Here is a 15,075-nt window from a genome sequence, read left to right as displayed (position 1 = left end):
AGGGGCGCTGGCGGGAGCGGCGCCTCCCGCCCGGGGTGAGCGGCGCGCGCGGCAGCCCCGCGGCACAGAGCGCCGAGCGGGGAACGCGGGCGGGTGGCGGCGAGGAAGGGTTGGAGCGCAGACGGCCGACGCGCGGCGCGGCTGCCATGGACGCGCAGTGACCCGCTGTTTAGTGCGAACTTCCTCGGCTGCGCGGAGCTCCCTGGCTGGCGGTGCGTCTCCTCGGTCACCATGAAAGGTAGGGCGGCGGCGGGCTGCGCTGGGCTCCCGGCCCGCAGGGCGGGCTTCGGGACGCGCGGGAGGGGGCGGAGGTGCAAGCTGCGCGAACTTTCTCTGGGCGGAGGGTCGGAGGAGATGCGGCGCGGGGATCGTGCGTGCACGCGTGGGGCGCTCCTCCGTCCCGCAGTTCCGCACGGCAGGAGACCCAGTGGTTCGGGTTTGGGGGCGTACAAGTATTCCTCTCCCCATCGTGTCTCTCTGCGAAGTAGTTTGAAGCCCTAAGTCGTTGTTTACAGATTCCAGTTCCTAACTTTTTAATTGAAAAAACATGCCGAGGAGAGTGGAGGCATCCTCATTCCTCCCAGTCCGTTTTCCGCTCTGAGGCGCTCCACACTGTGTTTGGGGGTCCTCTCCGCTCGGCTGGTGCAGTTTCCCCATCCGAGAAGTCGACGTGCTGCCAGCCGGGTGTTTCCTTCGGGACTCGGGGATGTTCTCGGTGCGCCCTCCCCACATCTGGCAATGATTAGGTGCCCGCGGAGTTCGGCTGGCTCGGAAAATGCGTTTGGCATCTTTCTCCATCAGACCCACCGATTGGAAAATAACTGCTCTCGGTTCCGCGTCCCTTCCATGTGCCCGCCTGTGCAGTTGGTGTGCCCACGTGTGCTCAGAGGTGACACAAATCATTCCGTTGATCGTCTCCTGGGCGGTGTCCTCTGCAGGCCGGTTTAGGGGAGTGTCAGATGTTATCGTACCTTTAAGCGGAATCACAAGGATGAGGGCTTTGCAGGGCAACTTTCTATTTATTAGAAACAGTGAGATCGGTCAACAGAATTCTGATTTATATGTGGGATAAATAATTGCAACGGGCATCAAAAGGGAATCATTTCGGGATGGCCTGGCGTGGTGTTTACACAAGACTGGAGTTTCTAGTTTTGTGCTAGGATAACATGGGCCGGGCTTGAGTGAGGGGGCTGGGTGCGAAATGCCATGTGACCGCCGTGACCGAATTTCCAGCCACCAGAGACCACGCGATGCGATCGCTTTGACTTGCCAGGGCTGTGGTCCGAGGGAGGTGTTTGGGAAGCCCCACACGCTTGGAAAGTAACTTTTGCCTCTAGCGTTCTCTGGAAGGAAGTTCTCGCTAAAGTATCCGGAGCGATACCGTCCTACCAATTAGCTGTCCTTACAAGGTGTTAGTTTCCTAGTCAGGAGACTCGAGGAAAGGTAGGGACTGAACTCCAGGTGAAAAGTCACCCTCCCCAGAAGAGAAACGAAAGATATGGTACAATTTTCTGGCTAGGGAATTTCAAAACGCAGTGGTGTGTGTTTCTTGCTTTTCCACTCAGTTTGTCTTCTCTCATTTACATTTTAGGAAACACACTTTCCTTGGCTAGCACTGATTAAAAGGATCCTCCCAGAAAGGAAAGAGTTCACATGGCTAAATGTTACTCTGGGGCTCAGTTACCTTCATATGAGCCAGAAGTTAATCTTATTGCTGGTCCCTGAGGCCAGTAGTTTTTGAACTTTTGGGAAGATCAGCTCCCATCTGGGCTCCTGAACCCTGAAAATTTTATGCTTTTTGACTGGGTAAATGACCATTACTGCAATTTGGGTATTTTTAAGTGTTAATTCAAATCTGCCAGGGAAGACACACCTGAAAGTCCTAAATGTACATTTGTGAAGTTTACGCTGCATTCTGGACCAGCTTGCAGACCCCCCTGGAGAAGTCTCATTGCTTACCCTCTGTGATCCAGGCACTGTCTAAAGGCCCCACTTACCTTGTGTCCCAGTGGGGGAGGGGGTATAAGGTACTGGTGAATCCCAGGGTAGACTACTTGCTTTGAACGCCTCTTTTCAAAGGAAATATTCTGTAAGAGATTTGCTTACCAACTATTGCCATATAACTTACATTCATTTGTCTGGTTACTGAGGTGGGGAAAGGAGAGGATGGTAATAATTTTTTAGTATGTACTAAGTGCCAACCCCTGTACTACACCCTCTACAAGCCCTCTATCAATTAATCCTCAATGGTATGAGGTAGGTATTTTAACTCCTACGTTACAGATGTGGAAACTGAGTCTAGAACTTATAAGAACTGGAGTCCAGGAGTGTGGTAAGCACTAAAGACAAGCTCTGCCAATTTCCCTGTGTTCCTTGGAAAGGCCTAGGACACCAGGTATGATAACTTCTGGTATAGACTAGAAGAAGGGTAAGTCTCAGACAACTAAGTAGCCAAGTAACCCACAGTAGGTGCAGCAGTCAGGAAGGGGGTGGATCCAAGAAATTGGACACAAGGCTTCTGAAGCCAAGCAGAGAGTGTATTTCTAGCCAAGGAGGAAGGCTGCCTTTACCGAGTGGAATTATTTTGACAATTTGCCATAGGTAACCAATCCAAAGTTTTCCTTGGGTTTGTGATTATGTCTCGTAGTTATTAACTCATTATGCTGAAGAAAGCCAATGTTTCATTAGACTTTAACTTCCCTAAATGATACAGGTCAATGACAAACCTTGCAAATGCTTAAAGTATTAACTTAAAACATTCTTTAGATAAATAGAAAATTAGTAGACTCCTTAGAAGTTACAGAACTTTTTTTTTTTTTTTTTTTTTTTTTTTGCTAAAGAAAAAATTTAGCTCCTGTACGAGTCCAATGCTTTTATAAGGTACCTATTTGACTTTCTAATTCTGATGTTTCAACCTGGGACAGGGTCTATGTAATAAACCTGGCTTTTGGAGTGTAATTCCACATCTGCCATGAGCCACAGCGCCACCTATCTGTTTCATTCAGGAAGTACTTGTCTCTGTTTATTTCCTCGATCTCTGGAATCACCAAGTACCAAAATAATGACATCATTATATCTTTTCCAGAAGAAAATTACTTGCCTTGTGCTGCAATACTCGAAGTCTTTCAAACTTATTAAAACATGAAGTTGTTTTAATTTATTTCCAGTTTCATTTTCAATTAGCTGTGCTACACCATAAATCTCATGGTTTTGGATAAATAGTCACATTCTTTTTGAAGGAATTTGACTCCTCCAGAGTTAGGTGTGTCATTATTAAATCACGTTTCTAGTTCTGAAAGTTGGGAATATTGGTAAGTTTTAATGCAGCAGCACTTGTTGCCTAAGAGATGGCCCAAAACAGCCACTAGCAACTGGGACCACAGTGGTCCAAACCACTGTTCTGATTTAACACAGGAAGGAGGTTGGTGCCATCAAATCATACTATTCAGCCATTTATTTTTGTGCGCCTGTATAGAAACATTTCTGAAATACTGTTGGCAAGAATACTTTAAAAATGCACTGGTAAGCAATATATGTCTATTGCCAGTTGTTTTTCTGGACTCATGGACTCCTTGCTTTACCACTGTCTCTCTAAGATTTCTTGTCCTTAACTGGGATAAGTAAACAAGCGTGTAAGGGCCAGCTGCATTGAAAGCATCATGTTTTCTGAGGGGAAATGGAAACAAAATGAGGCCTTTTCCCCTTCACTGATTTGGAATTGGGGCTGACCTTCCTCTGGAAGGCAAATTTACAATCTAATTATACTTTTGACTTTTCATTAGTTTGGGGATGCTTAACATTCTTAATCTGAGGTTTAATTATTGCTAAGTATAGATCTTTTCTGTGGTCTCTGCAGTTTCCCAAGATTGCTCCTATGTCCCCTCCCCCCTGCTTTTTACCATGCAGTTCATCTACTGATAAGGGTGTGACTGGGACAAGCTGGCAGATGATAGCTTGCAAGCTACAGCAAAACCAGGTGTCTAATTTTCTGAATTAACGCTTATTAAAATAGTATTTTAAAACAGTTGATGCAGCTGCTGCCAAAGTAAGTTTTCAGATGGGAAAATAGACATTTACGTTTTGTGATAGAAAAAAAATATATTTTGCCTCAGGTAAACGCGGAATGTGAGTAATCTCTCAGGTGGCAAATCTGACACGTGTCTCCCCATGGTGGGAAGAAGGGGTGGGGTCCTGGGAAAGGAGGCCCAGAGTGGTGGTAGAGCACAGCCTTCTTGCTGGCCGTGTGTACCCATGGTGCTTTGGAGCTTCAGCTGGTGAGTCTGAGTGAAGAGAATCAGGCAGTCAGGGGGAGTGGGGGCTGGACAGCATTCTAGGTCTGGAAGGTAATCATCTGTGAAGAATCTAACCCCACCATGGGGCCAGCTCTACCAGGCTGTTTCTGCCCTTTTCATCTTCTGCCATTCTGAAGGCACTGGCTCACTCCCACTCAGCTTCCAGAGTTCCTGTCAATGGCCTGGAGGAAGGAAACAGGGTCATATGTTGGAAGATAAATGGCAGGGACGAGGTTGATCTGTACCAAGGGGTACGCTTGCTAACAACTTCTTAGGTATGACTGATGGCCACTTAATATGCCCACTTATTATTTTTCTCTTTAATAATAGCTGACACTTATTGAGCACCTGCCCAGCCGAGTGTCCTTATTTTCTCCATTTTGCAGATAGGAAAAGTTTGGCTCAAAGAGATATAGTTACTTATCTAAGGACACCTAGCTGGTCAGTGGGAAAACCGGTATTCAAACTCCAACAGTCTGACTCCAGAATGCACATGACACCTCTTGCTTAGACTCCTTCCTAGCCAAACTCTAATATTCCACTCAATCAACCCATCTTTGTTAAGTACCTACTGTGTGTCACATTCCACTAGATACTAAGTGAGCCACATACAGTCCTACCATCTGGACTCAGACGTATAATAACCTGGCATCAAAGGTCTGAAGAAATTGATGTGCTCTACAGCCAGCCACTAGAAGAGCCTCTTTAGATAGAAGCTCTTGTAAAAGATATATCATATTCCAGAGTCATTGCCATGTGTACACTTTATCTTCTGGGAGGTTTTGCTTATGACTGATTGAATGAATGTGAGTGGCTCACTGAATCCAACAACTCTGAAAACAGCCTCTGCACCACAGTTTTGCTGACAGATTTGCCATGAAACAATGGAACATTGTCAGAAGTGTCATATTCGAGAACAGACTGTAACCATCAGTAGATGATCAGTTATAAGAAAAATACATAAAAATAAAATAGTAGTAGTGGTAGTAAATAAACATTGTGAGCAACGGATAGGGAAATAGGGACATTCTTCATAGAAAGTATTTCATTCTTTACTGCTGACACCACTGTTTCTAACCATAGCAACAAAGCTTGAGGGAGGTAACTTTTCAATCAGTGATTTGATTTCTGTTTAAGTGAGTGATATTTGAAGAGCCCAAACCAATATAGTGCCATGAAAAGATCCTGCTGATTGCTTAAGGGTCCTTTGTAATTATATGGCAGTGAAAACCAGCGTAAACAGAAATAAGTGATATCAAATTAAGATGCCAAAGAGCTAATCCCTGAATTTATCATGAATATTCAGTTAATACTCTTTAGAATATAAAGGAAGTGTGTTTTTCAGCATGGGAGAAGTTTTAAAAATTAAGTGAATTTATTGGACTTTGATATATTAAATATGACTCTTTTATGTTTTCTTGAATGAATGGTTTGGGACTATAACTCAGTATCACATGAGGTCATATTCACTAGACTGAGATTGGATATTTGACATTCTGCCTGACTTGTGCTTGGCTTTTGTGGGAGCAGTTGCACTTCTTTGGGCCTAAGTCACTTCCTTGTGACCTAGAAATGTTAAGAAACCGATATTTATGTAACAACGTATTATTCACAAGCAAAATAGTTCAACTTTATACCTGATAACGCATACTTTAAAATATAACCATTTCATAAAATGTAATTATACATAGTGACCCCAGGAGTTGAGCCTGATAATTTTAGTGTGGTGGCAAGGGGTGTGGACTCTGAAACCAGAGGACCTGGTAACCACATGAAAATTACCTAACCTCCCCTGGTTAGGAACATAGCCCCTGGTTTCCTTCTCTGTCAAGTGGGGGATAGTAATGGCATCTACCCAATGCCATTTTTATTTGTTCATTGTGTGGAGGATTAAATAGGTTGGTATGGATTGTTTAGAATAGTGTCTAGCACTTAATGAAAACTCAAGACATTTTAGTTATTGTTATACTGTGTAATTGTTAACCTGCTGCCTCCTCCAGGCAGTAATAGAATTGCCAGTTATGAACCATTTAAGTTAATCAAGTGAAACAATATATACCATGAAGAAAAAATTTCAGTTTTGAGAGAAAAGTAATTTTCAAATTACAAATGTGTTAAAGCTGACCTCAGAGGCTGGAGGGAGCTGTGCTCTCTATAGGAACACTGCTCACATTGGTCTATCTTTAGCTGTTGTCTCTAGTGTTATCGTCATCATTGTATTATATAAAAACCAGCCATACTGAAAATGCAGGGACCGTGTTTATAGTGAGTTTGTAAACTATAGTAAAATCATACAATTTTCTCATTTGTGGTAGTGGTAGAAAATTGATTAAATATTTGTAAATACATTTAATTTGCCTAAGAGCATGCAATTTCCAGGAGCACTATTGTTCATGCCTACTAATAATGACATACTATTTTTAAAGATATGTATCTCAAATCCAGTGTCCAGATTTATCCAGTAAAAATACGACATCAAAGAATCAAAACATAAAACAAATTCGTCTCTAAGGAAGCATTAGGACAGAGGCATATATATATATATATATATATATATATATATACACACACACACATACTGTATGAGATCATGTCTATTTCACTGGTAGTGTTGATTTCCTACTGATTTGTCATATTTGTATTTTATTATTTATGATTGGGCCACCAAATCTTAACTAGCTTTCACTTACTCTTTATTTAATATATTACTTAAATATGTTCAAATATTCTTTATATCAAATATATTCAAATATTCATTTAGTATATGATTGAGATCTATTCAAATATTTAGTACATTATATAGTATATTATTTACATTATTTAGTATATTATACAGCTCCTGTCCCCAAAGAGCTTGCAGTCTGGTGGGCAGAGCAAGGCTTATGCACAAACAATTGGAATCTAAGGTAAAAGGTGAAATGGGGCCTATGTGAAGTTCAGATCAATGTTGTTGGAGGACAGGAGGAGAGGGCAACCTGGCTGAGAACAGGGATAATTTCATTTGGAGGGATGATGCAAGCTGATTCATTACCTTGAATTATATTTCATATTTCAGATTGCATTATTCTAATTGTAATTGAAGAGGGAAATGGTACATCCAGGCACCGCAAAACCTTGAAGTGAGGCATTTCACTGTAGGAGGTGAGAGAAGATCACAGTTTTCTCAAACTTTGTCTCCTGAGCTCAATGTTGGTCCATTATTTGCAATTAATTATAGTATATCACTTTGGCATAATTGTCTGGATAACCTAAACAGAAAGTTAAGTGATTTCAAAACAAAACAGATGTATCAGTTGTTTATTTATTATTTGGGAGGGGGCTAGTTAACAAAGACCACTTATTTTTTGCATGCCTCCAGAGAATTGGACAGCATTAGTTTTCCTTGACAAATGACCCATGTATTTGAGGTCGTTTCAGAGCCCTTATAAAATTTGAGGCAGTGATTCGTCTGCTCTGGACTTTCTTATTATTAACCTGACAATGTGATTGGATGAGGAGGTCCATCATAAAACAAAGAGAGGCATGTCCTCTGCCCTATAATTAGCCATGAATGGTAGATGTGGGGATCAAGGTTTTGAGTGTCATATTTGTTTCTTACTTTTTAAGTTGTTAAAGTTGGCTCCCAGGGGAAATCTGGTTTAGCCTACACTCCCAATTTAGGGGTAAAAGTAACAAAAAAAATCACCTCAATTTGTTGGAATATAAAGGAATATAAAGGAATGAAATATGGTATCTCTCTTTACCCTAAAAGCAAGTATTTGCTGTTTTTATAAGAATCAGAACCATAAGTTGTACCACAAATTGGGGTCATTTTATGTCTGTAATATTGACTTAAAAAAAAAACAAACTTATACTATTGAACCAAAAATTGATCCTTTTGTTATAAAACATAAAGTTGGGAAAGCAGCTGAATAATTGAAATAAATCTTCTGTAATATTTGGAGTAATCTACAAGTATTTAAATTGCTACAAATTCCTTTATCCATTTGGAGTAGGGTAGTGGGGAGGCCTGGAAGGCAGATCTAATTACCCCATCAAAATTATGCTGAACCTCAGTATTATATTACACTGCACTGAGCTCATTCACTTGCAGAATACTTAACAACTATGGCCCAGAAATGCCAATGGGCAAACCAAACTATACAAGGGCCATGTTAGGTTTTATATTTATAAAGCTATGAAGCCAGGGCAGATAGTACTAGTACGGCTCTTAAGGTTAAAGAATGTCTGCCTTTGGGGCGCCTGGGTGGCTCAGTTGGTTAACCATCTGACTTTGGCTCAGGTCATTGATCTCACGGCTAGTGAGTTCAAGCCCTGAGTCAGGCTCTGTGCTGACAGCTCAGAGCCTGGAGCCTGCTTCAGATTCTGTGTCTCCCTCTCTCTGCCCCTCCCTTGCTCACACTCTGTCTCTCTCAAAAATAAAAAGAATGTCTGTCTTCAGTTTTTACAGCCCAAATTTTTTAAGATAAATCTTCTTCAATATCAGATAGATACTTCAGTGCCAGTTAGCTAGGGTCCAAATTGAACCCACCCCACATAATACTCTTGCTAGTCAAACTTCCCTGCTGTTGATCTCCCCCAAATGCTCACTTCAGACTGGAGCTTTGAGTCTTTTGAAACTTGAGCACTAAAGTAGTCCCTACCTGGGGCACCTGGTTGGCTCAGTTGGCTTAGCATCTGACTCTTGATTTTGGCTCAGGTTGAGCCCCAACATCAAGCCCCATGTTGGGCTTCTCACTGAGCCTGCTTGAGATCCTCTCCCTTTCTATTTCTCTTTCTCTCTCTCCCTTCCTCTACCCATCCCCCCTGCTCAGGTGTGTTCTCTCTCTCTCCCTCTCTCTCAAACATAAAAAATAAAAAAATAAGTGGTCCCTACCCAAACCTAAAGCTATCTTGTATTTCATGAGCATTCAAGTTTTGTGATATTTATTTTTGTCCTTAAAGCAGAGTACCGCTGTTACCACCTCTGTCCTCTTACTTAGAAAGACCCCTCATGTTTATTAAGCATTAAGTATGTGTTGGGTGTTTCCCACATATCAATTCCTGTTTGCCTCCCAACAATAAGTGAGATAGGAATTATTGGTCCCATCTTATGGGAGAATGAGAGGCAGCCTTGAGTTTATGTTGCCAGACGAGGTGGAGCCAGTGTTCAAACTCAGGTCTTCTAATTCCAGAGCCCAAGCTTTGGCTGGCTCAGCCTGGCTTTAGGAGAAAAGTCCCCCAGAACAGCACAGTGGTGTCCAAAGAGATGCCCAAAATATTTAGTAACCCAGGTGACATTCTCTGGAGGCCACAGTTCTGCAGTGCCATGAAGGTGCCTCCACGCAGCAGTGGCCAGTGGAGGGCAACTGTAGACTCAGGGGTCCAGATGACACTGGGTATTTGGCTCCTGGGATGCAGGGGCATTTTTTCCTCTCCTCATCACCCAGACCTGCTGTGATAGGTAGTGGTGGTGGGAACCCACAGGAACAGCTTGCAGGAATGCTCACGGCAAGCAGCGTATGTTTACCAGCTGGTTTGGAAGCATGGAAACATTCTAACAGCTGGTAGGACTGTGCTGTTCTGTTCTAACAGTGATGGCTGTACAAGAGCTGGGACTGCATCGAGGTAGAAACAGCATAGAGTAGCCGATGGATACGCACATGTGGATAGCATCACTGAGCCTAGCCTCTGTCCACGGTCCTTCAGCCTGGCTCCTAAGGAAGTCTGAACTTGCTCTGTTCAGTTTGGCGTTTGTCAGAACATACTTTGTGCCAGGGATTTAAGGCTCTAAGTCCAAACTTCTTATTCTGTTGCTTCAGGTTGAACTCTTCACACTGGCTCTTTGGAACAGGGTGGACTTTGGACCTTTTTCTGGTCATCAGCACTTTCATTTTTGTCTACCTGACTTTTATCTTGCACCCACATTCCTTTGTTTTGTTGGCTTTATTTTTTTTTTAAATCAAAGTTAGAGATGTATATAGTTGGAAGAGTCAAAAAATATTTATTATGAATGAGATTTATTATGAAAAACAGCAGTTTCCTGCCGGCCCACCTTCATATCATCATTTTCCAGTCCCCAGAGGGAATCTCTTGAGAACATTTTTAGCATTTTCATTTGGCATTTACTTTTCTTGCGGTTATCCTCTGATGCCTAACAAACCATCCCCAAACCCTGTAGCGTAAAACAACAGCTGTGTATTTGTTCAGGATTCTGTAGTTCGGCTCGGCTTCTGCTTCCTGGGGTGTTGACCATGCTGGTCAGCCGCACCCCCAGGGCCGGGCATCAGCAGGGTGGCTGGAATGGCTTCTTCCCCTTCGTCATCTCTTGCTCTCCTACAGATCTTCTCTCCCAGGGGGGCCTCCAGTCCAGCACGGTCGTGGGACATTTCACATGGCAGCTAGTTACCAAAGGGTGAAAACAGAAGCTGAAAGGCATCTGGAGCCCAGTTCCTGAGGTCACCCACTGCTACTTCTGGCAAATTCCATCAGCCAAAGCAAGTCACAGGGCTCTCCCAGATTCAAGAGAGTGGAAATGGGCTTGCACGTGGAGGGATGGAAAGAATTGTTGGTAGTCCTTTATGCGGATGATCTGTCACAACCCCTTGTCTTTAAGTGAAATGCTTGTGGTCTTCTCCTCCTCCTTATTGCTATTAGTACTACAGCAGTACTAGTTAGCAATTAGTTAGCAATTAGTACTAATTGCTAATTGAGATTTAGGCATATATATTGACTCCCCTTTATAGCAGATAAGGTTTAGTTCTTTCACCCTTCATTTCCACCTAACAACCCTCATGGATGCCGTCTGTTGCCCTCCATCACCCCCAAATAGTTACATCATAATCTTGATTAAATCAGCATTCAGTGTTCATATTACTATACTTATATAAATGCTATTCACAGCTGACTCATATTTCCTTCATGCATAACTTTTCTCCTCTGGAGTTAACAATTCTCTTGTTTTATTTGCTTAGCTTCCTATGTGTCTGTGTATGTGTGTGTGTGTGTATATCTCATCATTCATCCCCAGAGTCTCTTCCACTTTTCTGAATCTCTACACATGTGTTCACCTATAGTAGATATTCTCTCATTTCCATATTTTTGAAGAAATCTTCCCTGGAGCTTTCTGACCTACTCAGGGTTAGGGTTAGATTAGGGTATATGCATGTGTGCATGCACACGGATACACACACACACGTGTTTTTCTAGCTTTGTTATTTTAGTGGAATGCATTTTTAAATGTCTCAAAGAAAGTGTTCATGAGAAGTACATTTTTGGGGACTGTGTAGGTCTGAAGACATCTTTGTATTACCTACTCATTCACTGGAGAGATTTCTGTGTAGGAAATAATTTAGCCTTAGAATTTTGAGGGCACTGATCTATTTTCTTTTAGTTTTGCTGTTAAGAAGTGTGAGTGTGAGGTTTTCCTTTCCTCTCCTCTCCTCTCCTCTCCTCTCCTCTCCTCTCCTCTCCTCTCCTTTCCTTTCCTCCCCCTCCTCCTCCACTTCCCCTTCCCCTTCCTTTGTAAGCTTTTAAGTTTTCCTGTCTGGAAGTTTTTAGGATTTTCTTTTTGTCCTCAGTGTTCCGAAATTTTACAGTGATGTGCTTTGGAGTGGATCTCTTTTCTTTGTGCTGGGAAGAAACTGGCCCTTTCACTCTGGAGACTCATCCTTCACTGCTGAAAAATTTTGTTTAGTTCTTCCTCTGATAATTATCTACCCCTGTTCTTTTACCTAAAACACTTGCTATTTGAATTTAAATATTGGATCCGCTGAATTGATTTTTTTTTTTTTTTTTTGGCTTTGCTCTTTTCTATTTATTTGTTTCCCTTCCTTCCCAACCTCTGGAATATTTCAGCTGTGTTTTCCAACTCTTCTATTAAATTTTTGCTTTTGTGATCATACTTTTAAAAAAATGTTTATTCGTTTATTTATTTATTTATTTATTTATTTAGAGAGAGAGCGTATGAGCAGGGGAGGGGCAGAGAGAGAGGGGGAGAGAGAGAATCCCAATCGGGCTCAGTGTAGTCAGTACAGAGTCTGATATGGGGCTCAATCTCATGAACCAGGAGATCATGACCTGAGCCAGAATCAAGAGTCAGACACTTAACCAACTGAGCCACCCAGGTGCCCCTTTATGATCATACTTTTAATTTCCAAGAGCTTTTTCTTTTTCTCTTATGGTTCTTTTTTTAAATTATGCCATCCTGTTCTAATTTTATGGATATGTTATCTTCTCTTATCTCTCTAAGGATATTGGTAGAAATTTTTTATGAAATTTTTTTCGTCTCATATGTCTTTCCTCCAAATTTCTTTATCTTGTTTCCTTTTTTTTTTTTTTTTAGTATTTATTTATTTTGAGAGAGAAAGAATGCATGTGCATGAGCAGGGGAGGGACAGAGAGAGGGAGAGAGAGAGAATCCCAAGCAGGCTTCGTGCTGTCAGTGCAGAGCCCGACGTGGGGCTTGAACTCACGAACCACGAGATCATGACCCTAGCTGAAATCGGACACTTAACCAACTGAGCCACCCAGGCACCCCTATCTGGTTTCTTTATGTTCATATTTATTTTTTTCATATTAGAGGCTGTGTGAGATGTCTGGGTCTTATCAGTAGGAACAGACTATGGTAAAGGTTGATTAGAACCTCTTTGTTTTGGTGGGTTTTGTGAACTGTGACTGTCACTCTAGGCTGAACTGGCTGAGCTGTTCCACTGGGGACCACCCAGAATCAGAATCATTCGTTTATTTTTCTCTTAACTGGTCAGATTTCCCAGGAAAAGCCTTCCAGTCTTTGACCTAGAGGGCACAGTCTGGCTGACTGGGAGAGGAGGACCACGTGTCTGGACATTCAGTGTGCAAACGTTCACCTTTTCTCTGAGTGTCTTGCAGTCCCCTCATCTCAGCTGTTCCTGGTGTCTTCTAAGCAAGATACCTTTTGTTTCTGACTTCTCTGAAAAATAAACTTAGGTCTTCTGCTGTAGTCAGGGAGGGACAGTCACTTCCCTTGGCAGGGGACTTGGGAAGTCCAGCTGCTCCCTGCCCCCCGCCCCCCCCCCCCCCGCTGCCCCACGTACCACACAAACCATTTAAAGTGTACAAGTTAGTGGGGTTTTTTTGGATTTTGTTTTGTTTTGTTTTGTGTATTCACAGGTTTTGCAACCATCATTACAATCAATTTTATTTTTTATTTATTTTTTAAAAAATTTTTTTTAACGTTTATTTATTTTTGAGACAGAGAGAGACAGAGCATGAACAGGGGAGGGGCAGAGAGAGAGGGAGACACAGAATCGGAAACAGGCTCCAGGCTCTGAGCCATCAGCCCAGAGCCCGACGTGGGGCTCGAACTCGCGGACCGCGAGATCGTGACCTGAGCTGAAGTCGGACGCTTAACCGACTGAGCCACCCAGGCGCCCCTACAATCAATTTTAGAACACTTTTGTCACCCAAGAAAGAAACCCCATACCCATTAGCTGTCATTCCCCATTTTCCCCTAAAACTTCTAGCCATAGGCAACCTTTAATCTGCTTTCCAACTCTGAATTCGTTTAACGTAGACATTTCATTTCATATACATGGAGTTGTACAACATGCAGTCTTTCATGACTGGTTTCTGGCACTTAGCATGATGTGTTCAGGGTCCATTCATATTGTAACACATGCCAGCGCATCATTCCTTTTTAGGGCTGAATAATACTCTATCGTGTGGCTCTTCCCTAATTTCTCCGTTCATCATTTTGTGCACATTCAGGGTGTTTCCACTTTTTCCTGTTATGACTAATACTGCTACAAACATTTGCGTACAAGTTTTTGTGTGGACATGTGTTGTCATTTCTCTAGGATGTATGCCTAGAAGTGAAGTGGCCTAACCCTTAGAAGAAGTGCCAGACCATTTTCCAAAGTGGCTGTAGCATTTTACGTGTCCACTGGTAGCATATGAGAGTTCTGATTTCTGCACATCCTTGCCAACATTTGCCATTTGTCTTTTTGGTTATAGGTAACTGCTTCTTAAATATATGTTCATCCAGTCCTCTTATTTTAGCCTTACGTTGATTCTCCCTCAAGAGTGACCTGTGTCCCAAATTCCTCAGCCTTTTCAGCATTCTGTGGTATAAAGCATTGCACCTTAGCTTTTCTGCTAGCACAGGGTTCAGTTTCTTGGGACTGTGGTGTCCTCATGGTGTGGAACTCAAGCCCTCCTCCCCCCACTGCTGCCAGATTCTGGGTCTTAGTCTTGGTCTGACTCCTCACAAGCGGTGAGACCTGGGTCAAGTTATGTAACTCCTCTGAGCCTTAGTTTTCTCATCTGTAAAACAGAGAAACATAATGAGTAGGAAGTATCTGACATATGGAAGATATTAATTAAATATTAGTTCTCTTATCTTCCCCAAATGTGGTGAATATTTAAAAAGAGGAAGATTTAATCTCTTTTCTTTAGGAATTCATCAACTGGTAGTAGAGATAGACACATATATAACTCTAATCTGCTGAGTTTCAACAACTATTGAGTACCTATAAGGTGCCATAAATGTGCTGGTTGCTGAGGGTACATACAATGCAACAAGTTTCCTGTTTTCAAATGGCTTTCTATCTGGTGGCGTGAAAACCAGCAACTGGAACGTGGGATAGACGGAGGAAAGTGCTGTCGCACTGACCTAAAGGGAGTGTAGGGAAAGGAGAGGTATATTCTAACTGTAGGGTGTCACACACTTGGTCCTTAAGTTGATTGGAACATCTTCACTTGAACCCATGGTACCCTGAAATAGCAAGACTCAAAGCTGTCAATCATCAACAGAATTCTCTTCAGC

At 42.4% G+C, this 15,075-nt stretch overlaps 1 protein-coding gene across 1 annotated transcript in view; it reads left to right on the top strand.

Moving 5' to 3' along the window:
• The first annotated feature begins 44 nt into the window (after window positions 1-44).
• The window catches only part of COLEC12 (collectin subfamily member 12), a 201,891-nt gene continuing 186,860 nt past the window's right edge, over window positions 45-15,075 (top strand). Inside the window, exon 1 of the mRNA XM_040479265.1 lies at window positions 45-238. Within this exon, the coding sequence (XP_040335199.1) occupies window positions 232-238 (7 nt within the window). The 5' untranslated portion in view covers window positions 45-231. The remainder of the gene's footprint in view (window positions 239-15,075) is intronic.

The sequence above is a fragment of the Herpailurus yagouaroundi genome, unplaced genomic scaffold, assembly GCF_014898765.1.
Source record: "Herpailurus yagouaroundi ecotype Mexico unplaced genomic scaffold, PumYag 142, whole genome shotgun sequence".
Classification (NCBI taxonomy): domain Eukaryota; kingdom Metazoa; phylum Chordata; class Mammalia; order Carnivora; family Felidae; genus Herpailurus; species Herpailurus yagouaroundi.
Note: the sequence above shows the minus strand (reverse complement) of the source record. Positions and strands in the feature narration are given on the sequence as shown.